Source organism: Macaca thibetana, chromosome 1 (assembly GCF_024542745.1).
Source record: "Macaca thibetana thibetana isolate TM-01 chromosome 1, ASM2454274v1, whole genome shotgun sequence".
In the NCBI taxonomy this organism is placed as follows: Eukaryota; Metazoa; Chordata; class Mammalia; order Primates; family Cercopithecidae; genus Macaca; species Macaca thibetana.
Window position 1 is genome coordinate 17,520,108 of NC_065578.1, and position 23,397 is coordinate 17,543,504.

At 53.0% G+C, this 23,397-nt stretch overlaps 2 protein-coding genes across 11 annotated transcripts in view; both read left to right on the forward strand.

Annotated features, from left to right (window-relative positions):
• The first annotated feature begins 362 nt into the window (after positions 1-362).
• On the forward strand, positions 363-11,174 carry LOC126930889 (putative ciliary rootlet coiled-coil protein-like 2 protein). The gene is given in 5 exon segments (XM_050748842.1): positions 363-959; positions 962-1,127; positions 9,577-9,734; positions 9,878-9,926; positions 10,910-11,174. Coding segments are annotated over 5 exon segments (681 nt in total). The 5' UTR covers positions 363-916.
• A 10,679-nt stretch (positions 11,175-21,853) lies between these two features.
• The window catches only part of LOC126954288 (neuroblastoma breakpoint family member 3-like), a 159,572-nt gene continuing 158,028 nt past the window's right edge, over positions 21,854-23,397 (forward strand). For all 10 annotated transcript variants that reach the window (XM_050789874.1, XM_050789977.1, XM_050789994.1 and 7 more), the window contains exon 1: positions 21,854-22,117. The gene's annotated coding sequence lies outside the window, so the exon portion shown is untranslated. The remainder of the gene's footprint in view (positions 22,118-23,397) is intronic.

The following is a 23,397-nucleotide window of genomic DNA, read 5'->3' on the forward strand; positions in this document are numbered from 1 at the left end:
GTCTCCAAGTGTCTCCGAGCCGAGAGCCTGCGGGGGAGGCTCTCGGGCCAGTGGACCCCGTCCCCACCGCGGCGCTCCTAGCCAGGCCGAGGTCGTTCGCCCCGCCGAGGCCCCTCTCCCCGGCCTGCTCAGACTCCTCCAAGCTCGCCCTGATCCACTCCGCCCTGCACAAGTGCCAGCCGCAGGTCCAGGTAGGAAGGGGCTTGAGGGTTCTGGGCGCAGCCAGAGGCCCGGGGGCGGGAGGGGGGGGCTCGCGCCCTCCGGGTTGGGGCGGGAGCGGGGGTGGGGTCGGGTCAGGGGCCAGGGTCAGGGGGAGGAGTCTGAGCGCCGCAGGGTGCAGCCAGAGCCCTGAGAAAGTGTCTGAGGGTGTCATGACCCCGAAGGAGGTGGCCGAGAGCTCTGCGGTGAAGCCGAGCCCAGAAGTGGGGGTGCTTGGGCAGCTGGTGGAGGGAGGAGACTGCTGCAGTGTTAGGGTCATGGTAGAGAGGGAGACATGTCTCTGGTTATACAGAGCCAGGATTCTGGGAAAAGTTCTAGCAAGGAGAATCAGAGCCTAGGATGAGAGGAGCTCGGGAACTAGGGGCAGAGCCAGGGTAGGGAGGGGTCTGAGAGTGGAACCAGGATGCAAAGGGGAGGGGCCTGGGAGCCCTGGGGGTGGGGTCAGAACCCAGGAGACGAAGGTGCCTGGGGGTTTGTCTCGCATCCGGGGGAGTTTGACAGGAATTGTCCGGGACCCCACGGAGGTGAGGGCTCAAAGGGTGGTGAGGGCACATAGTAGGGGAGTGGAAGCTTGGCTCTCAGGCCTAGGCTCCTATCCTGTCCCAGGCCAGGTCCAGGCCCTGGACCCCACCTAGCGTAGGCTAGTGTGTATCCCTGGAACCAGAAGAGGCCTCCCAGGACCCCCGTAGACTCTGTGATGCCCACGCCCCGGAACATGGGTGGGCGCTATGAGGCAAGCCAGGTCTGGGCACCCTGCGGAAGCAGCTTAGCGACAGCGAGAGTGAGCGGCGGGCCCTAGAGGAACAACTGCAGCGCCTGCGGGAAAAGACCAACTGCGCCCTGCAGGCCCATGAGGACGCCCAGCGCGAGGTGCAGCGGCTGCGGAGTGCCAACGAGCTCCTGAGCAGGTGCCTGGGAGGTCTGAGCTGGGGGGTGCTGAAGAATAAATCAGCGTCTGGGCATAAGAGCAGTTGAGCCTTATGCATGTGGTCTGCACTAATATGGTCGCCCTGAGCTGCATGTGCCTATTAACATTTTATTTATTATTTTATTATTTACTTATGAGATGGAGTCTCGTTCTGTCGCCCAGACTGGAGTGCAGTGGTGCGATCTTGGCTCACTGTAAGCTCCGCCTCCCGGGTTCACCTATTACCCTGCCTTGGCCTCCCGAGTAGCTGGGACTACAGGCTCCCGCCAGCACGCCCTGCTAATTTTTTTTTTTTTTTTTGAGACGGAGTTTCACTCTGTCGCCCAGGCTGGAGTGCAGTGGCATGATACCGACTCATTGCATTCTCTGCCTCCCTTGTTTAAGCAGTTCTCACCTCAGTCTCCCGAGGAGCTGGGATTACAGGTGCCCATCACCACGCCCAGCTATTTTTTTTTTGTATATTTAGTAGAGATGGGGTTTCACCATCTTGGCCAGGCTGATCTTGAACTCCTGACCTCGTGATCCACCCGCCTCTGTCTCCCAAAGTGCTGGGATTACAGGCATGAGCCACCGCGCCTGGCCAACATTTAGTTTTTATTATTCAGTTTTGTTTTGTTTTGTTTTGCTTTGTTTTGAGTCACGCTCGTGCTCTGCTTCCCAGGCTGGGGCACAGTGGCTCCATCACAGCTCACTGTTGCCTGGAACTCCCAGACTCAAGTGATCCTCCCACCTCTACCTCCCAACTGTCCCTAGTTGGGGGCCAGGGCCTGGGCCTGGCCTGGGGAAGGATATGGGACCCATGCCTGAGAGTTAGGTTTCCACTCCCTTCCTCTGTGCCCTCATCACCCTCTGAGACCTCACCTCCCCGAGTCCTGGGCAACTCTGATCTCAGCCCCGAGGATGCTAGACAAGCCCCCAACATTTCTAAATTTTTTGTAGAGATGGGGGTCTCACTATGTTCCCACGCTGGTCTTGAACTCTTGGCTTCAAACACTCCTTCCTCCTCAGCCTCCCAAATTGCTGGGATTACAGGCGTAAGCCACTGTGTCTGGCTCTTTTAAAATTTAATTAAAAATTTTAAAAAGTGAAAATTCAGACTGGGTGTGGTGGCTCACACCCAGCTGACTGACCAACATGGTGAAACCTGTTTCTACTAAAAATACAAAAATTAACCAGGCATGGTGGCATGCTCCTGTAATCCCAGCTACTTGGGAGGCTGAGGTGGGAGAATCAGTTGAACCCTAGAGGCGGAAGTTGCAATGAGCCAGGATCGTGTCACCGCACTCCAGGTTGGGAGATGAGGAAGACTCCGTCTCAAAAAAAAAAAAAGGCTGGTTGCGGTAGCTCACACCTGTAATCCCAGCACTTGGGGAGGCCGAGGTGGGCGGATCACGAGGTCAGGAGATCGAGACCATCCTGGCTAACATGGTGAAACCCCGTCTCTACCAAAAATACAAAAACAAAATTAGCTGGGCATGGTGGCGGGCACCTGTAGTCCCAGCTACTGGAAGGCTGAGGTGGGACAATGGTGTGAACCTGGGAGGCAAAGCTTGCAGTGAGCTGAGATCACACCACTGTACTCCAGCCTGGGTGACAGATTGAGACTCCATCTGAAAAAAAAAAAAAAAAGAAAAAGAAAAAAGAAGAAGAAAATTCAGTTTTTTAGTTGCCCTAGCCACATTTCAAGCATTCATCAACCATACGTGGCCATAGAACATTCTGTCATCTCGGAGAGTTCTATTGACAGCACTATTCTGGACTGTATTTCTTGGAGTTTTAAAATTTTATTTTATTTTAATTTTTTATTTTTTTTATTTCAGAGGTGGGGTCTTGCTGTGTTGCTCAGGATGGTCTCAAACTTCTGGCCTCAAGCAATTACGCTGCCTCAGCCTCCCCAAATGCTGATATTACAGACAAAAGCCACCATGTCTAGCCTTGAAGATTTTTTTTTTTCTTTTAATTTGAGACAGGGTCCTGTTCTGTCACCCAGGCTGGAGTGCAGTGGTGCAATCTCACTTCACTGCAACCTCTACCTCCTAGGCTTAAGTGATCCTCCCATCTCAGCCTCCTGAGTAGCTGGGACTACAGGCACACACCACCATGCCTGGCTAATTTTTCTGTTTTTTGTAGAGATGGGGTTTTGACATGTTGTCCAGGCTGATCTCTAACTCTTGAGCTCAAATGATCCACGCTTATCGGCCTCCCAAAATACTGGGATTATAGGTGTGAGCCATCACGCCAGGCACCTTGAAGATTTTTAAGACAAGAAATTATCCACTACTTTTTTTTTCCCCCCCACTCTTATTGCCCATCGCATGATCTTGGCTCACTGCAACCTCCACCTCCCGGGTTCAAGTGATTCTCTTGCCTCAGCCTCCCTGGTAGCTGGGATTACAGGTGCCTGCCACCATGCCTGGCTAATTTTTATATTTTTAGTAGAGATGGGGTTTCACCATGTTGGCTAGGCTGGTGTCGAACTCCTGACCTCAGGTGATTCACCCACCTTGGTATCCCAAAGTGCTGGATTACAGGCATGAGCCACCGTTCTTGGCACCTTGAAGATTTTTAAGACAATAAATTATCCATTTAGCTGCCAGGTTGTTTTTGATATTTTGTTGTTTGGTTTTTGTCTTCATAAATGTAACGATCTTATGAAAAGTTTGAAAAATAGAAATAAAAAGACAGCGCCTTCTCACAGCCTCATCTGCCCATCCTAACTCATTTAGGGCACTGGTTTTCCTTCCCATCGTGTCTCCTGGCAGTGAGATAGCAAATGTTTCCTCCACACCTACTGTGTGCCAGGCTCTTGGCCGAGTGTTTTTTATGTACTCTGTCATTTAGTCTTCCTGTCAAACTCATGCAATTCGGAACTCTGTTGTTGTAAGCTTGAGAGACTCGCTCAGACTCATACAGCCTGTGTGGCTGGGGGTGGCAGGGTGGGAATTGGAAGTCAGGTCCACGTGAGGGTAAACCGAGGCTTTCCATGTCTGGAAAGGAGAAGGTCTTTTTAAGTAGTTGTGTTCACAGCATACATCCCATTTTGCATTCTGCTATTTTTACTTAACAGCACATTGTCACCTGGGCATGGTGATTCACGCCTGTAAACCCAACACTTTGGGAGGCCAAGGCAGGTGGGTCACTTGAGGTCAGGAGTTTGAGACCAGCCTGGCCAACATGGCAAAACCCCATCTCTACTAAAAATAAAAAAATTGGCCGGGCATAGTGGCTCACGCCTGTAATCCCAGAACTTTGGGAGGGTGAGGCGGGAGGACCAACTGAGGTTGGGAGTTCGAGACCAGCCTGACCAACATGGAGAAACCCTGTGTCTACTAAAAATGCAAAATTAGCCGTCCGTGGTGGTGCATACCTGTAATCCCAGCTACTTGGGAGGCTGAGGCAGGAGAATCGCTTGAACCTGGGAGGCAAGTTTGTGGTGAACTGAGATCACGCCGTTACACTCCAGCCAGGGCAACAAGAGTGAGAGTCTGTTTCAAAAATAAATAAATAAATAAAAATAAAAGGAAAAAATAAAAAAAATTAGGGCTAGGTGTAGTGGCTCACGCCTTTATTCCCAGCAATTTGGGAGGCTGAGGCAGGCAGATCACTTGAGGTCAGAAGTTTGAAACCAGCCTGGCCAACATGGTGAAACCCCGCTTCTAACTAAAAATGCAAAAATTAGTTGGGTGTGGTGATAGGCGCCTATAATCCCAGCTACTTGGGAGGCTGAGGCAGGAGAATCGCTTGAAGTCTGGAGGTGGAGGTTGCAGCAAGCTGAGATTGTGTCACTGCACTCCAGCCTGGGCGACAGAGTGAGACTCTGTCTTAAAAAAAAAATTGCTGGATGCTGTGGCTCACACTTGTAATCCCAGCACTTTGGGAGGCCGAGGCGGGCAGATCACGAGGTCAGGAGATCAAGATCATGCTGCTGACACGGTGAAACCCCGTCTCTACTAATAATACAAAAAATTAGCCAGGCGTGGTGACAGGCGTCTATAGTCCCAGCTACTCAGGAGGCTGAGGCAGGAGAATGGTGTGAACCTGGGAGTCGGAGCTTGCAGTAAGCCGAGATCGTGCCACTGCACTCCAGCCTGGGTGACAGAGCGAGACTCTGTCTTAAAAAAAAAAAAAAAAAAAATCACATCGTGAAGTTTTTTTGCACCTACTGCAAGTGAGGAAAGAAGCAGCTCACAGCAAGTCTTTGGGGTTCCTGTTGCTGCCTTCTCCTCCCGCCCCTGCTGTGGCCACCATGTGCCTATGTAGCAGGAAGCTGTGGGATGTGCAGACTCAGCTCTATTGGGCTTCCCAGAATGGAGGGGCATGGGGTGTTTATAGGGGGCATTTCCTGGTCACATGGCCTAGCAGAGCTGGTGGCACAATTGCCCGTGTGTCCCAGCAGCCTAGCCTGGCCTCTTCTACCTGGCAGGGTGCTTGGAGATAATGCCAGCACCTCCATCCACTCCAAGTGGGCGCGCTGGGAAGAAGGAAAACCAGGTTCTTCTGCTGGAGGGTGTCAGTGAAATGAGTCAGCCATGGGCATGGTCAGGGAAGGCTTCCTGGAGGCAGGTGCCTTGGAAGACGGAAGGATGTAGCTCATGGCTAGGGGAGCAGCCAGCCACCTTCCCTGGAGAGAGCAGACCCAGCATCCCCTCTGTTCCCCCTTCCTCTTGCCCTGAAGGGAGAAGAGCAACCTGGCCCACAGCCTGCAGGTTTCACATTTCAAGCACTCATCAACCATACATGGCCACAGAACATTCTGTCATCTCAGAGAGTTCTATTGACAGCACTATTCTGGACTGTATTTATTTATTTATTTATTTTGAGACGGAGTCTCGCTCTGTTGCCCAGGCTGGAGTGCAGTGGCCGGATCTCAACTCACTGCAAGCTCCGCCTCCCGGGTTTACGCCATTCTCCTGCCTCAGCCTCCCAAGTAGCTGGGACTACAGGCGCCCGCCACCTCGCCTGGCTAGTTTTTTGTATTTTTTAGTAGAGACGGGGTTTCACCGTGTTAGCCAGGATGGTCTCAATCTCCTGACCTCGTGATCCGCCCGTCTCGGCCTCCCAAATCACTGGGATTACAGGCTTGAGCCACCGCGCCCAGCTCTTTTTTTTTTTTTTTAGAGATGGGGTCTTGCTGTGTTGCTCAGGATGGTCTCAAACTCCTGGCCTCAAGCAATTCCCCTGCCTCGGCCTCCCAAAATGCTGAGATTACAGGCATAAGCCACCATGCCTAGCCTTGAAGATTTTTTTTTTTTTTTTTTTAATTTGAGACAGAGTCTTGTTCTGTCACCCAGGCTGGAGTACAGTGGTGTGATCTCAGTTCACTGCAACCTCCACCTCCTAGGCTTAAGTGATCATCCCAACTCAGCCTCCCGAGTAGCTTGGACTACAGGTACACACCACCACACCTGGCTAATTTTTCTGTTTCTTGTAGAGATGGGGTTTCACCATGTTGCCCAGGCTGATCTCTAATTCCTGAGCTCAAATGATCCACCCATCTCAGCCTCCCAAAGTACTGGGATTATAGGTGTGAGCCATCACACCAGGCACCTTGAAGTTTTTTTTTTTTTTGAGATGGAGTCTTGCTCTGTTGCCAGGCTGCCATGCAGTGGCGCGATCTCGGCTCACTGCAAGCTCCACCTCCCGGGTTCACCCCATTCTCCTGACTCAGCCCCCTGAGTAGCTGGGACTACAGGTGCCCACCGGAACACCCTGCTACTTTTTTTTGTATTTTTAATAAAGATGGGGTTTCACCGTGTCAGCCGGGTTGGTTTCGATCTCCTCACCTCGTGATCCGCCCACCTCTGCCTTCCAAAGTGCTGTGATTACAGGCATGAGCCACCGCGCCCAGCCGAAGATGTTTAAGACAAGGAATTATCCACTTCTTTTTTTTCCCCCCCAACTCTTGTTGCCCATGGCATGATATTGGCTCACTGCAACCTCCACCTCCTGGGTTCAAGTGATTCTCTTGCCTCAGCCTCCCTGGTAGCTGGGATTACAGGTGCCCGCCACCATGCCTGGCTAATTTTTGTATTTTTAGTAGAGATGGGATTCCATCATGTTGGCTAGGCTGGTGTCGAACTCCTGACCTCAGGTGATTCTCCCACCTCGGCCTCCCAAAGTGCTGGATTACAGGCATGAGCCACCGTTCTTGGCACCTTGAAGATTTTTAAGACAATAAATTATCCATTTAGCTGCCAGGTTGTTTTTGATATTTTGTTGTTTGGTTTTTGTCTTCATAAATGTAACCATCTAATGAAAAGTTTGAAAAATAGAAATAAAAAGACAGCGCCTTCTCACAGCCTCATCTGCCCATCCTAACTCATTTAGGGCACTGGTTTTCCTTCCCATTGTGTTTCCTGGCAGTGAGATAGCAAATGTTTCCTCCACACCTACTGTGTGCCGGGCTCTTGGCCGAGTGTTTTTTATGTACTCTGTCATTTAGTCTTCCTGTCAAACTCATGCAATTCGGAACTCTGTTGTAAGCTTGAGAGACTCGCTCAGACTCGTACAGCCTGTGTGGCTGGGGGTGGCAGGGTGGGAATTGGAATTCAGGTCCATGTGAGAGTAAACTGAGGCTTTCCATGCCTGGAAGGGAGAAGGTCTTTTTAAGTAGTTGTGTTCACAGCAAGCATCCCATTTCACATTCTGCGAAATGTAGAGATGGGGGTCTCACTGTGTTGCCCATGCTGGTCTTGAACTCCTAGTTTCAAACACTCCTCCCACCTCAGCCTCCCAAATTGCTGGGATTACAGGCATAAGCCACTGTCCCTGGCTGTATTAAATTTTAATTAAAAGTTTTAAAAAGGGAAAATTCAGGCTGGGTGTGTTTTACTTAACAGCACATTGTCGACTGGGCACGGTGGCTCACGCCTGTAATCCCAGCATTTTGGGAGGCCAAGGCGAATGGATCACTGGAGCTCAAGAGTTAGAGACCAGCCTGGCCAACATGGTGAAACCCCATCTCTATTAAAAATAAAAAAAATTGGCCAGGCATAATGGCTTACGCCTGTAATCTCAGCACTTTGGGAGGCCAAGGTGGGAAGACCACCTGAGATCAGGAGTTTGAGACCAGCCTGACCAACATGGAGAAACCCTGTGTCTACTAAAAATACAAAATTAGTCGTCAGTGGTGGCACATGCCTGTAATCCCAGCTACTTGGGAGGCTGAGGCAGGAGAATCGCTTGAACCCGGAGGCAGAGTTTGTGGTGAACCGAGATTACGCCATTGCACTCCAGCCCGGGCAACAAGAGTGAAAGTCTGTGTCAAAAAAATATATAAATAAAAATAAAAGTAAAAAATAAAAAAATTAGGGCCGGGTGTGGTGACTCATGCCTGTCTTCCCTGCACTTTGAGAGGCTGAGGCGGGCAGATCACCTCAGGTCAGGACTTTGAGACCAGCCTGGTCAACATGGTGAAACCCTGCTTCTAAGTAAAAATACAAAAATTAGCTGGGCGTGGTGATAGGCACCTATAATCCCAGCTACTTGGGAGGCTGAGGCAGGAGAATCGCTTGAAGTCTGGAGGTGGACGTTGCAGCAAGCTGAGATCGTGTCACTGCACTCCAGCCTGGGCAACTGAGTGAGACTCTGTCTTAAAAAAAAATTGCTGGACGTGGTGCCTTGCACCTGTAATCCCAGCACTTTGGGAGGCGGGCAGATCACAAGGTCAGATCGAGACCATCCTGGCTAACACGGTGAAACCCCGTCTCTACTAAAAATACAAAAAATTAGCTGGGTGTGGTGGCAGGTGCCTGTAGTCCCAGCTACTCAGGAGGCTGAGGCAGGAGAATGGTGTGAACCTGGGAGGCGGAGCTTGCAATGAGGGGAGATCACGCTACTGCACTCCAGCCTGGGTGACAGAGTGAGACTCCGTCTCAGGAAAAAAAAAAAAAAATCACATCGTGAAGTTTTTTTGCACCTACTGCCAGTGAGGAAAGAAGCAGCTCACAGCAAGTCTTTGGGGTCCCAGTTTTTGCCTTCTCCTCCCGCCCCTGCTGTGGCCACCATGTGCCTATGTAGCAGGAAGCTGTGGGATCTGCAGACTCAGCTTTATCAGGCTTCCCTGAATTGAGGGGCATGAGGTGTTATGGGGGCATTTCCTGGTCACATGGCCTAGCAGAGCTGGTGGCACAATTGCCTGCGTGTCCCAGGAGCCTAGCCTTGCCTACCTGGTAGAGTGCTTGGAGATCATGCCAGCACCTCCATCCACTCCAAGTGGACAGGCTGGGGAGAAGGAAAGCCAGGTTCTTCTGCTGGAGGGTGTCAGTGAAATGAGTCAGCCATGGGCAGGGTGGTCAGGGAAGGCTTCCTGGAGGCAGGTGCCTTGGAAGATGGGAGGATGTAGCTCATGGCTAGAGGAGCAGCCAGCCACCTTCCCTGGAGAGCGCAGCCCCAGCATTCCCTCTACTCCCCCTCCCCTTGTCCTGAAGGGAGAAGAGCAACCTGGCCCACAGCCTGCAGGTGGCCCAGCAGCAGGCCGAGGAGCTGCGGCGGGAGAAGCTGCAGGCTGCCCAGGAGGAGCTGAGACGCCAGTGGGACCGGCTGGAGGAAGAGCAGGAGGACGGTTGCGCCGGGAGCTTGAGTGCAGGTGAGCAGCATCTCGCCTCCCTGTCAGGGCCCTTCAAATGTGCCTCAGATCCCCTGACAGTGCCCCCGGGGGGTTAGGGAGCACCCACTGGGTCCTGGGCCTCCTACCATCTGGACCCCTCTGATGCTGGGTTTTCTAACCAGACCCATTTCAGGAAATTGAGGCTCAGGGAGGTGTCGTCACTTACCTGGGGTCAGAGAACTAGTTAAAAGGTAGAACTTGGATGATAATAACAACAATAATTAAAATAAGAGTAGTAATATTAACAATAGTATTTTAAAAATTTAGTTATGATCATAATAATATCCTTACTAATTTCACTAAGTACCAGATACTGTTTTAAGCAATTCAGTTCTCATTCAATTCTATGATAACTCTGTGTCGTAGAAGCTGTTATCTCCATTTTGTGGATGGTAAACTGAGGCACAGAGAAGCTATGTTCCTTGCCCCAAGTCACACAGCTAATTAGCAGAAGAGCCAGGATTTGAACCCGGGCATTCTGCCTTCAGAGTTAACCTCTTCCCCACTGCGCTGCTTACCTCTCTGGGACGTGATCGATGATGATGTTTAGTAGACTGTGGTGGTGCATGTGATTCTTGTTTCTGAAGGCCCTTGGGGACATGTGTCAGGCACCATTTTAAGCACATGTGAAGTCTGTATCCTTAAAACAGGCCGGGTGTGGTCACTCATGCCAGTAATCCCAGCAATTTGGGAGACTGAGGCAGGGGAATCGCCTGAGGTCAGGAGTTCGAGACCAGCCCGACCAATATGGGGAAACCCCATCTCTACTAAAACTACAAATTTAGCCAGGCATGGTGGCGGGCACCTGTAATCCCAGCTACTCAGGAGGCTGAGGCAGGAGAATTGCTTGAACCCGGGAGGCAGAGGTTATAGTGAGCCGAGATTGCACCACTGTACTCCAGCCTGGGTGACAGAGCGAGACTCTGTCTCAAAAAAACAATGTCACGAGGCAAGTGTTACCTCGTTTTGCAGATGTGAAAACAGAGGCCCAGGGTCATGCAGCTAAGTGTAGTGGGCTTGGTTGGCCTGTGGGTCAGACTCTTTCTCTCCAAACTCCTGCCTCAGGCCTGGTCCCCAGCCCAGCATTTCGCTGGCTACAGGAGGTTCAGGGCAGGAAAGTGACATGGGCCACCCACCCGCCCTCTGTCCCGCAGCCATAGACAACTAGAGCAGCTGGAAGGGAAGCGCTCAGTCCTGGCCAAGGAGCTGGTGGAGGTGAGGGAGGCGCTGAGCCGTGCCACGCTGCAGCGGGACATGCTGCAGGCCGAGAAGGCCGAGGCGGCCGAGGCGCTGACCAAGGTGGGTCCCTGTTTGCTGCACAACCACAAACCTACCTCTGACCCCCAGCCCGAAGACTTCTCACTCTGTCATGGACTGGTCCCAGTGTCAGGCAGACCTCTGGGCCTGGTCACAGACTGACCCCTTCCTTCTGGATACAGGCTGATCTTTGTCACAGGCCACAGACCTCTGGACCTCTGGTCCCAGCCATAAGTGGATTGACCTCTCTTTATGGTTGTATCCCTGCTCTTCTGGATGCTCCTGGGGGCAGTGCCTATAGCTCAGGGTCATCCAGTGCCTGAGACTCAGCTCCTGAGAGTTGGGGCCACAGCCCAGAGAGTCCTTGGCGGGGGGCTGGCCTTGTCCGCTGCAGCCTGGGCTCTGAGCAGTGCTATCCCTAGACCCTACTCGGGGGATGCTCTGAACTCTGGTCCTGCCCTGCAGCTTGAGCTATTTTTGCACAGCTCTGTGGTGCGTGGCTTTTAAATGGCTCCATCAGCAGCAGGCTTTCTGCGGTGATTTTTTTTTTTCCATCTCACGCTATGTCCCCTCCTTGTCTCCCCTCCCCTGTCTCCGAGGGTCCATCTCTCTGGGTCTCTTCTTGTCTCTCCTCACCTCCTCCCAACCTTTCTGCCTTTCCTCATCTCTGAGGGCCTGACTCTGCAGGCTGAGGCTGGCCGCGTGGAGCTTGAGCTCTCCATGACCAAGCTGAGGGCAGAGGAGGCCTCCCTGCAGGACTCCCTGTCCAAGCTGAGCGCCCTCAACGAGAGCCTTGCTCAGGACAAGCTGGATCTGAACCACCTTGTAGCCCAGGTACAGTGTGCACCTGTGGGCCCACCTGCCTTGCCCAGTGTCAGTGAGGCACCCTGGGCCCAGCCCTGTACCTGTCTTGACCTGTGCCTCCCTTTCTGTCTCTGGTTCTCTGTCTGTCTCCGTCTGTCTGTCTATCCTCTCTCGGTGTCAGAGCACAGAAGCTCCATGGGCCCTCATCTCCCCCTCCCCAGTGTCCCACACACCCAAGGGCACTGCCCCTCATTCCCTGGGAGCCTCCCCTGGGATATTGTGGCTGGTGGGTGGGTGGATGAGGCCTCCTGGTCCTGGGAGGAATGCCCTGCTTATGAGGCCCCATTCGTACCGGGCCCACAGCTGGAGGAAGACAAAGCCGCCCTGCAGTGTGTGTGTGTGTGTGTGTGTGTGTGTGTGTGTGTGTGTGTGTGTTTGTTTGTTTTTGAGACAGAGTCTTGCTCTGTTGCCCAGGCTGGAGTGCAGTGGCACGATCTGGGCTCACTACAACCTCTGCCTCCATGGTTTAAGCTGTTCTCCTGCCTCAGTGTCCCAAGTAATGGGGACTACAGGCGTGCACCACCATGTCTGGCTAATTTTTGCATTTTTAGCAGAGACAGGGTTTCACCACATTGGCCAGGCTGGTCTTGAACTCCTGACCTCAAATGATCCACCTGCCAAAGTGCTGGGATTATAGGCGTGTGCCACCGTGCCGGGCCCGGCCCTCGTTTTTGTACACACGTGCACTGCAGATCTAGAGAAGGTCATGACTTGCCCAAGTACATATAGCACATGAGGGCAGACCCTGGGCTCAAACCCAGGCCTTCTGCCAGGACTGGGTTAGGCCCGAAGTTGGGGTGCTGCATGATGAACAAGCTGGGGGATGCTGGGAGTGCTGCTCAGTCTCTGGGTGAGGGCCAGCTCTCCCGGCAGCTGGGCGGGCGGGAGCAGGAGCTGGAGCAGGCCCGGCGGGAGGCCCAGCGTAAAGGGTCCATGGATCTCTCTATATTATTTCTTACAACTGCACTTGAATCTATAATTATCTTAATTGGAGAGCCATGGGAAGTGGGATTTGGCTGCAGGGAGATGGTTCCCCCCACCCCCTGAGCCTGGGTAAGGGCTGGGGGCTCCCTGGGAATGCTGCAGGGTGGCAGTGGTTCCCAAGGGGGCTGCTCAGGATTGCAAACGTTCCACCACCTTTATGCCACCGTAAATGATTCAGGTAAATTGCTCTGGCCTGTGGGAGGCAGCAGCCCTGGCAGAGGCCTTCAGTGGCAGGTTCGCAGAGACAGGGGAGGCTGTGTGGGGCCCGTTAAGGTTCCAGGTCCCTTAAGGTGCAGGAGATAGGGGGCCATGGACTCATTAGAGAAGGCGGGGTGGGTGCCTGGGGATGGAGGGGTCAGCTACGGCAGGGCCTTGCCCGTAAGGGCTGTGGCTACCCCACCAGAGGCACCCGAGGCTCCTGCCCACTGAGTGTCCATGGAAATACCCTCCAAGGCAGTTCGCTGAGTGAGGGGAGGGAAAGCGTGGGTGATGGAAGGACACCTGCCTGCCTTCATTGGCTTCCTCAGTTCCAGGTAGCACCTGGTCTGTCATGTACTCTGATGTCCCTGGGGGTCCCTTGTGTGAGCTGACCTTTCTGGGGTGTTTCCTAGAGGCCCAGAACAGACCGGAGGGTTAGGGGTCCTCGTTCAGCTCAGGGAGTTTTGAGGCAAGCATCTTACCTCCCATGGTCTTCCTGGCATTCTCCAGTTTGCAGAGGGCTGAACCCTGGGCATTTCACATCCAAAGGTGGAGTGACGTCTCAGGGGTCCTGTGTGCACAGAGCCCGGCCCAGAGACTCACAGTCGGTTACAGGATTTGATGCTGACACTAGGATGGTGTTTTGCTGACACAGGAATGCAGGCTCAGGAGCTGGTGTGAAGGTCCTTCTACTGGTGCCTGCTACTTGGGCATCCAGAACTAAAGCACTGAATCCTTCTTTGTTTCAGGAACTTCCTTGATTTAACTTTTCTGATTGGTGGGTGCTTCTAATTGGAGAACCTTCCAGAAAGCACCGCCTTTGAGAAGTGGCTGGGTGGCCAAAGGCCTGCCAATATTCCCACCTGCCTTCCTCTACTCTGTCATTCTGACTATAAAATTCCCCTGAAGAAACCTTCGTCAGGTCTGATGCAGGCAGAGTATGTAGGGAGGTGTTGGGAGTAGGGGCTGAGAATGGTAGAAGCTTCATCGCAGAGACAAGAGAAGAGACAGCTGAGTGAGAGACAGTGAGTCAAGAGAGCTCAGCAGATGCCAGACCCGGAGCAGATGAGAGTGGGATGGCAGAGGCCCCAGGGCTTGCAGAAATCATGGGGAAGGCACAGGTCACCCCACAGGCACGAGCGAGGGTGCTGGAATTCATTTTTACCAAACCTTACACCTGGCTTTCCTGTGAATCTCAGGGTCTCCAGAGCAGCAGGCACACTGCTGGTGGGGGAGGCACGTCTGTGCAGAGGTCCACTGTGGTCTTCAGCCCAGAGCACGGACATCCCAACCAGGGCTGCAAACTAGAGTTTGGGGCCCAGATGGTGGGCTGGCCTGATGGAACAGACAAGAACTGAGGAGACTCTCACCGCTACTGGAGGACCAGACTGATGGGAGACAGAAGCTGCGCACGGACTGATGGGAGACAGAAGCTGCGCACGGACTGATGGGAGACAGAAGCTGCGCACGGACGATGGGAGACAGAAGCTGCGCACGGACTGATGGGAGACAGAAGCTGCGCACGGACGATGGGAGACAGAAGCTGCGCACGGACGGATGGGAGACAGAAGCTGCGCACGGACGGATGGGAGACAGAAGCTGCGCACGGACGGATGGGAGACAGAAGCTGCGCACGGACGGATGGGAGACAAGCTGCGCACGGACGGATGGGAGACAGAAGCTGCGCACGGACGGATGGGAGACAGAAGCTGCGCACGGACGGATGGGAGACAGAAGCTGCGCACGGACGGATGGGAGACAGAAGCTGCGCACGGACGGATGGGAGACAGAAGCTGCGCACGGACGGACGGATGGGGAGACAGAAGCTGCGCACGGACGGATGGGAGACAGAAGCTGCGCACGGACGGATGGGAGACAGAAGCTGCGCACGGACGGATGGGAGACAGAAGCTGCGCATGGGCCACCACCCCTTCAGGGGCACAGTTGCCACTGGCATGCCTGAGAGTTTGTTTTCAAAAGAATGTCTTTCAGAATTTGTGATGAAGAACCCAAAAGCAAATGTGACAAAATAAAAAATAGACAAATGGGACTTCTGCACAGTGAAAGAAACTATTAAAACATGAACAGAGTAAACAGACAGCCTGCAGAAGGGGAGAAAATATTTGCAAACTGCGTCTGACAAAGGTCTGATTTCCAGAATCTATAAGGAACTTAAACAATTCAGCAAGCAAAAAAACCAAATAATCCCATTGAAAAGTGGGCAAAGGACATGAACAGACACTTCTCAAAAGAAGACATAAAGTTGGCCAACAAACGCATGAGAAAATGCTCAACATCACTAATCATTAGAGACGTGCAAATCAAAACCACAATGAGACAGCATCTCAAGCCAGTCAGAATGGCAATTATTAAACAGTAAAAAAATGACAGATGTTGTTGAGGCTTTAGAGAAAAGAAAATGCTTATCCATTGTTAGTGGGAATGCAAATGAGATAGTCCCCTGTGGAAAGCAGTTTGGAGATTTCTCAAAGAACAAAAAACAGAATTATCACTGGACCCAGCAATCCCATCACTGGGTATATACCCAAAAGAAAATAAATGTCCTACCAAAAAGACACCTGCACTCAAATGTTTACTGAACCACTATTCACAATAGCAAAGACATGGAATCAATCCAAGTGCCCATCAGCAGTGTATTGGATAAAGAATATGGGGTACATATACACCATGGAATACTACACAGCCATAAAAAGTGAAATTGTGGCCTTTGCAGCAACATGAATGCATTTGGAATCCATTATCCTAAGCTAATTAATGCAGAAACAGAAAACCAAACACATGTGCCCACCCATGATGGGGAGCTAAACAGTGGGTATACACAGACACTGGGGGGTTACTAGACAGGGGAGGGAAGGGGGCAAGGGCTGAAAAACTACCTATCAGGTTCTATGTTCACCACCTGGGTGGTGGGATCGTTAGAAGGCCAAACCTCAGCATCACGCAATATACTCATGTAAAAAACCTGCATGGGTATCCCCTGAATCCAAACAAAAACCCAGTCTTTCTCTTTCCAAAACCCCAAAGCAAACTTATCAAAAAAACTTTCCAAGGAAAACACAATCCCTAGACAAACAGCTATATTTTCAGCAGAGCAGATGCCAGCCGGGAAGACACAGAGCTAGTTGGCTTCAACACCGACAGCCAGCCCCAGGCTGCTTAGAAAAGGCCACTGGGCAAGGAGAGGCGGGGACCTGGACCCTTGGGTCCCATTGGCCTCTCTGTCAGAGGCTTTGCCCCTGGCCCTGGCTTCTGAGAGGCTGTTTTCCTGGAGAAGGCCACAGCGGTTCTTCTCAGAAACATTGTTCTCCCTTTAATGATTCAGCACGCATGCTGAGCAGAGTGCCGGTGGCATGAGTGAGATTGGACATGGCAAACCTTTAATGCCAGCGGGAAAGCTTCATAAAGTGACATTCGGCCTGAGCTGCAGCCTCTGCAGCTTAATGGTGCACCTCGAGGTGGCTGCTGGCGACCCCATTTGTTCGGCAGCAGGCAGGCCAACTGTCCGGACCCTCTTCTGGTTGGGGTGGGCCACTGAGATGTCATAGATTGGAGGCATCTGGGGGCCCTGGCTCTTTGAGGGGCACTCTGGGGTGGGTTGTGCCCTTGCCATCAGCCTCAGGGAAAAGAGCACTGGATTTGGAGTCTGGAGAGCTCCTGGCAGCTTCCTGCCTCCCCCACTTTCCAGCAGTTTGCTCTGGGGTGAGATTCCTTGGGGTCCTGAGCCTGTTTCCTCACTCATTGGGTGCAGTTAAGAGCTACACACTTTTTATATGCGTGTCCTTTCTGCACAGTGACAACCACAGCCTTGGGGACAGCAGCCGCCTACAGCCTCTGCACCATCTGGTACCCGCACCTGCAAGTCCAGGTACGGGATGTCACTGCGAGGTGTCACTCACTCACTCACTCATTCATTCAGCATGTTTTTGCTGGGTAGGTGCATGGTATAGGCCTGATCTGGCAATGGGGCTTCTGAGTGAGTCTCCGGCTGGCAGGCTGCACTTGCTGAGCTTTCTGGACTCTGGGACCTGGATGCAGCATCCCAGTTTCAGCCCTCAAGGGCACCTTGTCTTGACCCCCTTTCTTCTCCTTGCCCCCTCTCTCCCTGCCTCCATCTTTCCCTTCTCCTCCTGTCCCTTTCTTCAGTAACTTTTGAGTCCCTCCTATGTGCCAGGTGCTATTCTAGGCACTGGGAGAGGGGAGGGGTGGCCTAGCAGCAAACAAAACAGATAAGTCCCCACTGTCCCTGCTACCAGGAGGGGCCCAGGATTGGGTGGCCCAGGGCCTCACGTAGCAGTTCTAGAGTCTGGGCCCAGGGAATGCCACACTTTAAGCAATGTGGGCCTGTGCTGACCTGCCGTCTTTTCTTGGCTCTCTTTGTCTGTCCTCCATAATTCACCAACCCCCCAGGCTGACCAGGAGCTCTACAAGCCCAGATGTCCGTGACTTGTGCACACTAGAGAATGGGGCGTCGCCGTGGAGGGCGAGCCTTTCAGACTTGGGGATGCTTGTGGGCTGATATGGGGACTTGAGGGAGCGTAGACCTCATATCTCTCTCTGGAGATGTGATTCTGTGGGTCAGTGGAGGAGCCCAGTAGTTCTCTCTGATGCATGGTCCCCAGATCACAGCCCGGGAAACATGTGGTGCTGGAGTCTGTTGAGATCGAATCCTAGCCTGCCACTGTGACTGTGTGGGCTTGGGCAAGCACCAATAATTATGGACTGTCTGTGATTTCACCATATTTTGAAGCTAAGAGGTGAGCCTGCTACCCTTCCCTGGATGCTGGCAGAAGACATGAAATTCCCGGAGCAGAGACAGCTGTTGTTGTTACTTGCCACCCAGCAGGCAGCCCAAGCTTCATGGTCCTCATGGGTCCCCTCTGCCTCTAAACCCCATGGCTGTGATACTGAGAGGCCCAGGTGGATGCTGCATATGTAGGGGGTCTGTGTCCCAGCCAAGGACCCCATCTGAGGAACCCTGTCTTGCCGAGTGGACTACAAGCACACCTGCCTGGCCTTTGCCCTTGAGGGGGACATTATCTTTATTACACTGGAGTCCAAACAAGCCTGCCTCTGGCCTGGAGGGAGACAGCCTCTATCTTCCAAGTTGTTCACTATTCAAACATTCTTGGAAAGATAGTCTGGAGCAAACACTATAAATGGCTATATCCAAGATGAGCAGAACCACCAGCGACCCAGGGGACTGGGTCTCAGGAGCAAGTGACTCCCTTGTCTTTAGGAGGGGACACAATAGTGGTGTTCACCCCAGAAGGTCACTCCATTACCTGCTCCATTAGCCCCTCTAGTCCCTGCCCCCCGCCCTTGCCCATCCAGGAGTGGGGATGGGGAAGCTGGAGGGAGGAGCAGGGCTTTGCAGACTTGGGCGATTCCATCAATTTCTTGTCCTTTTGTAAACCCTCCTGCCTGTTTGGGGCTGGCTGCTGCTTCTAGCTCTGGTGAGCCAAGGCCCGTGCTTCTAGTGCTGCACCCTGGCCTCCTAAGGTGCCCCTGGCTCAACAGGCCTTCTCCAGTGTGACAGATGACTACAGAGTGACCCTCCCAGCTGCTCACAGAGCTGACAGCTGAGAGGCTTGCAGAAATACCTTTTCTGTTTCATTGTCTATCGCTTATGTACAGCAATCTAAATTTCTAGCTGTTAATGAAAGATTATAGATGTATTAAAAATGTCCCCAAAACCTCTCTTCTTTGCACTTGGATTGTTAAATTCCCAACCTCCATTTTCAGGTTTTAATGAACAGCACAGGGTACTTCATTGGCATGTTGGCCTTGCATGTAGTACCCTCTCTCATCCCGTCTTGGGGGAAGCTCTTAGAACAGGTGTTTGAGTGGAGGATCCCAAGGTCCCGAAAGGGCTGATGGGCTCCCATGAGCCTCCTCTGGAGGGTGACAGGGGTTGCTTTGCAGGCGCTGCTGCCTGGTGGGGGCTCGGAGAGACACTTGACCTCGTCAGAGTTTGTGTGATCGGGTCCTTGTCCTTAGGGGCTGGGGTTGCAAGCCGGCCATGCCAGGAGCGTTTTTGTCAGCCTTCTGTGCTGCACTTGCAGTTTGGGAAGCTGCTACCACCTGAGCTGTGCTTCCTGGCTGAGGACATTTTGCAAACAATAGCTTCCCTTAGGCAGGGAGCCATTCAGTGTGGATCATGGTGCACTGCGCTTTCTCTATGAAATTAGAATGATCATAGAAGTAACAAAGCGATAGTATCAGCTTCAGCTCATTTCATTCCATGAACCTTTGCAGAGCACCTATGATGTGCTGGGCACCTTGCTGAGTGCCTGAGATCTGAAGAGCCTTGTGGCAAGATGTGGGTGGGTTTAGCTTCTAAGGTCTACATAGGTTAAAAAAAAAAATTGCATACTAAAAATCACTCTGAACTTGCTGCCAGATCTCGATGTGGGCCCTTGGAAGTGCAGGGCCTGGGGATTTCCTCTTTCATTCCTCTTTGTATTCCAGCTGTGGCTTCCCTGCAGAAGGACAGTGGAGGCCAACGTCTAGTTTGGACAGGAGTCACAGCTGTGAGGGAAGCTAATACAGAGATGGCTCTTATTTTCCCCACCCTGCAGCCCCGAGCCTACGCAGTTGAGTTCTTAGAAGTTACATTTCCATATGAGGCTAAAGGCTTATCCAGGCAGCAAAGTTAAGGAGAGAGTGGGGAGAGTTAGAATAGGTTTCAGTGCTCTGCAGGAAGACACATTTTGGCGGGGGGGGGAATTAGAATGAAGATTCAGGGTCTCGCAAAGAGAGTGGAGCTAGACACAGCTTCTGGGCTACACAGAGAGGCATTTGGCCCCACCCTGGGGTTGGGAAGACTTCCAGGAGGAGACGCATGCTGATTCCTAAGGGTCACATTTCCCATTTAGGAGGATAATGAATAGATTTGGAGCAAGAATGAAAGGAAATAAACATCTAGGTACATTTGGGTGCCTGGTCTGCTGTAGATGAACACCAGACTGTGAACACTATGTCCTCAGTGCCTAGCAAAACACAATTGCCTAATATTTGTGGAATGAATGAAAGACCATGAATTATTTTCTACTTTGAAAAGAAGACTTTACCTCTCCTTTCCTGAATCCAGTGGCTCTTAAGCACTGTCAGCATCTGGGGTGTCAGGGCTACCAGGAGAAAGCCCAGCAGAGGCAGCTGCGGGAGCAAGGAGCAGTGGAACACGGAGAATGTCTGCTGGGGGCTCCTGAGCCTGGCCATGGCTGCGCGCCGGCCTCCTTGTCTGCAACAAGGCTGCAGGTGAGCAGAAAAGTGAGATTGACTGCCACTGGGCAGCTGCCCACCACAGGTCCGGCCCAAAGCCTCTCACACCCTAAGCAGCATATTTTGCCCCATCACCCCAGGGGACATCTGGCAATACTTGGAGACATTTTGGTTGTTACAAGGGGTAGGCTTCGGGGTTAGAGGTGAGAGATGTTGTTAAACATTCTACCATGCACGGGTGGCCCACCCCCGCCACCTGACATGAAAGAGATTTGTCCCACCCAAGATATCAATAGTGACGAGGCTGAGGATGCTGCACCAATGCTGCCTAGGGTGTGAGAGGCTTTGGGCCGGACCCGTGGTGGGCAGCTACCCAGTGGCAGTCAATCTCACTTTTCTGCTCACCCGCAGCCTTGTTGCAGGCAAGGAGGCCAGCAGGCAGCCATGGGCAGGCTCAGAAACCCCCAGCAGTCTCCGTGTTCCCCTGCCCCTTGCTCCTGCAGCTGCCTCTGCTGGGCTTTTTCCTGGTAGCCCTGACACCCCGGACGCTGACAGACTGCAGGGAGGCCCTGTCATGCCTGGTTAGAGACCCTGTCCTGGGCTCTGAGAATTCAGTGCTTGGCCTCAGAAAGCAGTTTGCTCCTTTTTCTCTCACATTCCCCGTCGCAGCCTGGCCTGAGGCCCTAGGAGTAGGGGAAAGCCGGGTAATCCGCAGAGCGAAGCGTTCATGCCCCACTCTGCTTATGCTCTTTTGGTTGTTGCCCAGCACAGATGATCAAGTCCAGGGTAGCCACAGTCAGGCCAGGGTTTGTGCCCTCCCTAGGTCTCCCCGACTCTCAGGACTTGCTCTCCCTCAGCTCTGAGGACAACATGGCCTTGTGGAGCAGGAACGAGGGAAGGGAGAGAGGGTGGAATGTCCCCCGTCCTGCCGCTGGATGCCCCAGCCACTGCGTGGATGCCCCACACATATTGTCTCCACCGCTGGACTTCTCTGGCCCCCTCCCCCGGATAACACCACCCCAAGTCCTGTCCGTGCTTCAAGCTCCCTCCAGAGCCCTCCAACCCCCAGCCCATGCTCAATCTCCCTTGCCATCCTGTGGCACTAATGGGGCGCATTGCAAGGTTCGGTCTTCAGATGGCCTCTCCCTGGAAGCACCGCCTCCTTAACAGCTGCAAGCCGCGGGATGGCAGAGCCACGTGCCCCTCCCAGAGACTCACACGTGCAGTGAGTATAATGTGTTGAAGACGCTCTGCACGCCAGGTCCCCTGCCAAGTGCTCTGCCTGTGTGGTCACAACAGTCTCATGAGTGATGATGCTGTCATCTTGACTGTTTTCCATAGCGGCTGGGGAAATCAGCGACTTGCAGAGTCGTGGGCTGGTGCTTTGACAGAGAGGCGAGGGGAGAGAGGGATTACCCTGTTCCCGCGGCACTCGGACCATTCCCTCGGTTACTCCTTCTCTCGGACCGCGCAGCCCCTAACCTGCTCGAACCTTTATGCAGTAGAGGCGGCCGGGTCCCTTTAAGGCTCCTCCGCGCCTGCGCCTTGGGTTCTCCTGACGCGGCCAAGCCTGATCCTGAGGAGCCAGTGGGGCGCAGGCGCGGCGGCGAGGGGCTGGGTGGCGGTTGAGACCGCGGCGGTACTGGGAGGGGTAGGTGAGGGTCGCGAGGCTGCCTAAGCTTCTGAGTGAGCATGGCGCTTTTGGAACGCGGGACGGGCGACCTGCTGCGCCAGGAGCTGGGCCGAAGCGGGGCGGCGCGGCTGCCGGCTGCCCTCTGGATGGGAAGTTATGGCGAAGTCCACCCAGCGTTTCCGAGGTGAGGACGCCCCGCCAGGCTGGGCGGGCGGTGAATCCGGGACCCGCGGGCGCACAGCTGGGTTGAGGCGCGGCCTGGCAAGTTTTGTTGGGCGAGGGGTGGTGGGTGTGGGGGGTGCACGGCCGGGGCCTGAGTTCCCTGAGCTCGATTCTTCCCCTGCTGCTGCCGCCCGCAGCCCACCTCTGGTGTGCGCTGGGGAAGAAAGTCGCTGGCGGGTGTTCTGTGGCATCGCAGGCGGTGGAGGGACGGAGCAGCTTCGGGGGCACGTCGTCCTATGTCATGTAGAGGACACTGACCCCGGACCCCACCTTGGAGCCCAGAAATCAGTTCCCTCTGCTTGCAAAGTTGGAGTCTTTATTGGCCTCCAGGATTCTGCTCCTGGCGGTGTCTCCAGGCTGGCGATGGGCAAGCCAGGTGTGCCAGATCCAGGATGCACATGAGGAGCGTTCGTGGCCATCACCGAATCACCTCATGACTAGCGGGGCAAGCCTCAAATTAACCGCAGGATTTCCGGAAGGATGGATTGTGGGGTTGGTGTTTGCACTGCAAAGAGTTGCTGTGATTTCCCTGTGTCTGTCTGTCTGTCTGTCATTTGGCGTCCTTTCACCGAAGAGTTAACCAAGACGCTTGGCATGGTTTCCTTGCTTTCCTCTTGTCTTTTGCTGCTAGAGCCACTTTCGAAAAGAAGTCTTTTCTTTTCTTTTGGTTACAGTGTTCATCCTTTCTTTGCCGAAAGAATGAATCCCAGTGCGTCACAAAATTAAAGAAAGATCTGCTGGTAGTGTTTAATCTTTGTTCGGGGCTGATATGCGTTAGTAGCTTTCTTTTTGTTTTTAAATTTTATTAGTAAAATTTCAGCAGTGAACCAGGAGCTGTTTTTTTCTATTCTGAAATGCTAGCTTTAAGATTTCTGAGAACTTTGTGTCAAAGAAATCTTTGAAAAGGTACTGAAGTATACAGAAGAAGTTCACAATTTTAAATGTGCAGGTGGTCCAGGCGCAGTAGAGCACACCTGTAATCCCAGCACTTTGGGACACCAAGATGGGTAGATCACTTGAGTCCAGGATTCCCAAACCAGCCTGGGCAATGTGGAAAAACCCTGTCTCTACTAAAAATACAAAAGTTAGCTGTGTGTGGTGGGATCCCAACCCAGTAGGCTGAGGTGGGAGGATCACCAGAGCCCGGGAGGCTGAGATTGCAGTGAGCCATGATCATGGCATTGCACTCCCACCTGCATGGCAGAGTGAGATCCTGTCTCAAAAACAAAAACAAAACAAAAA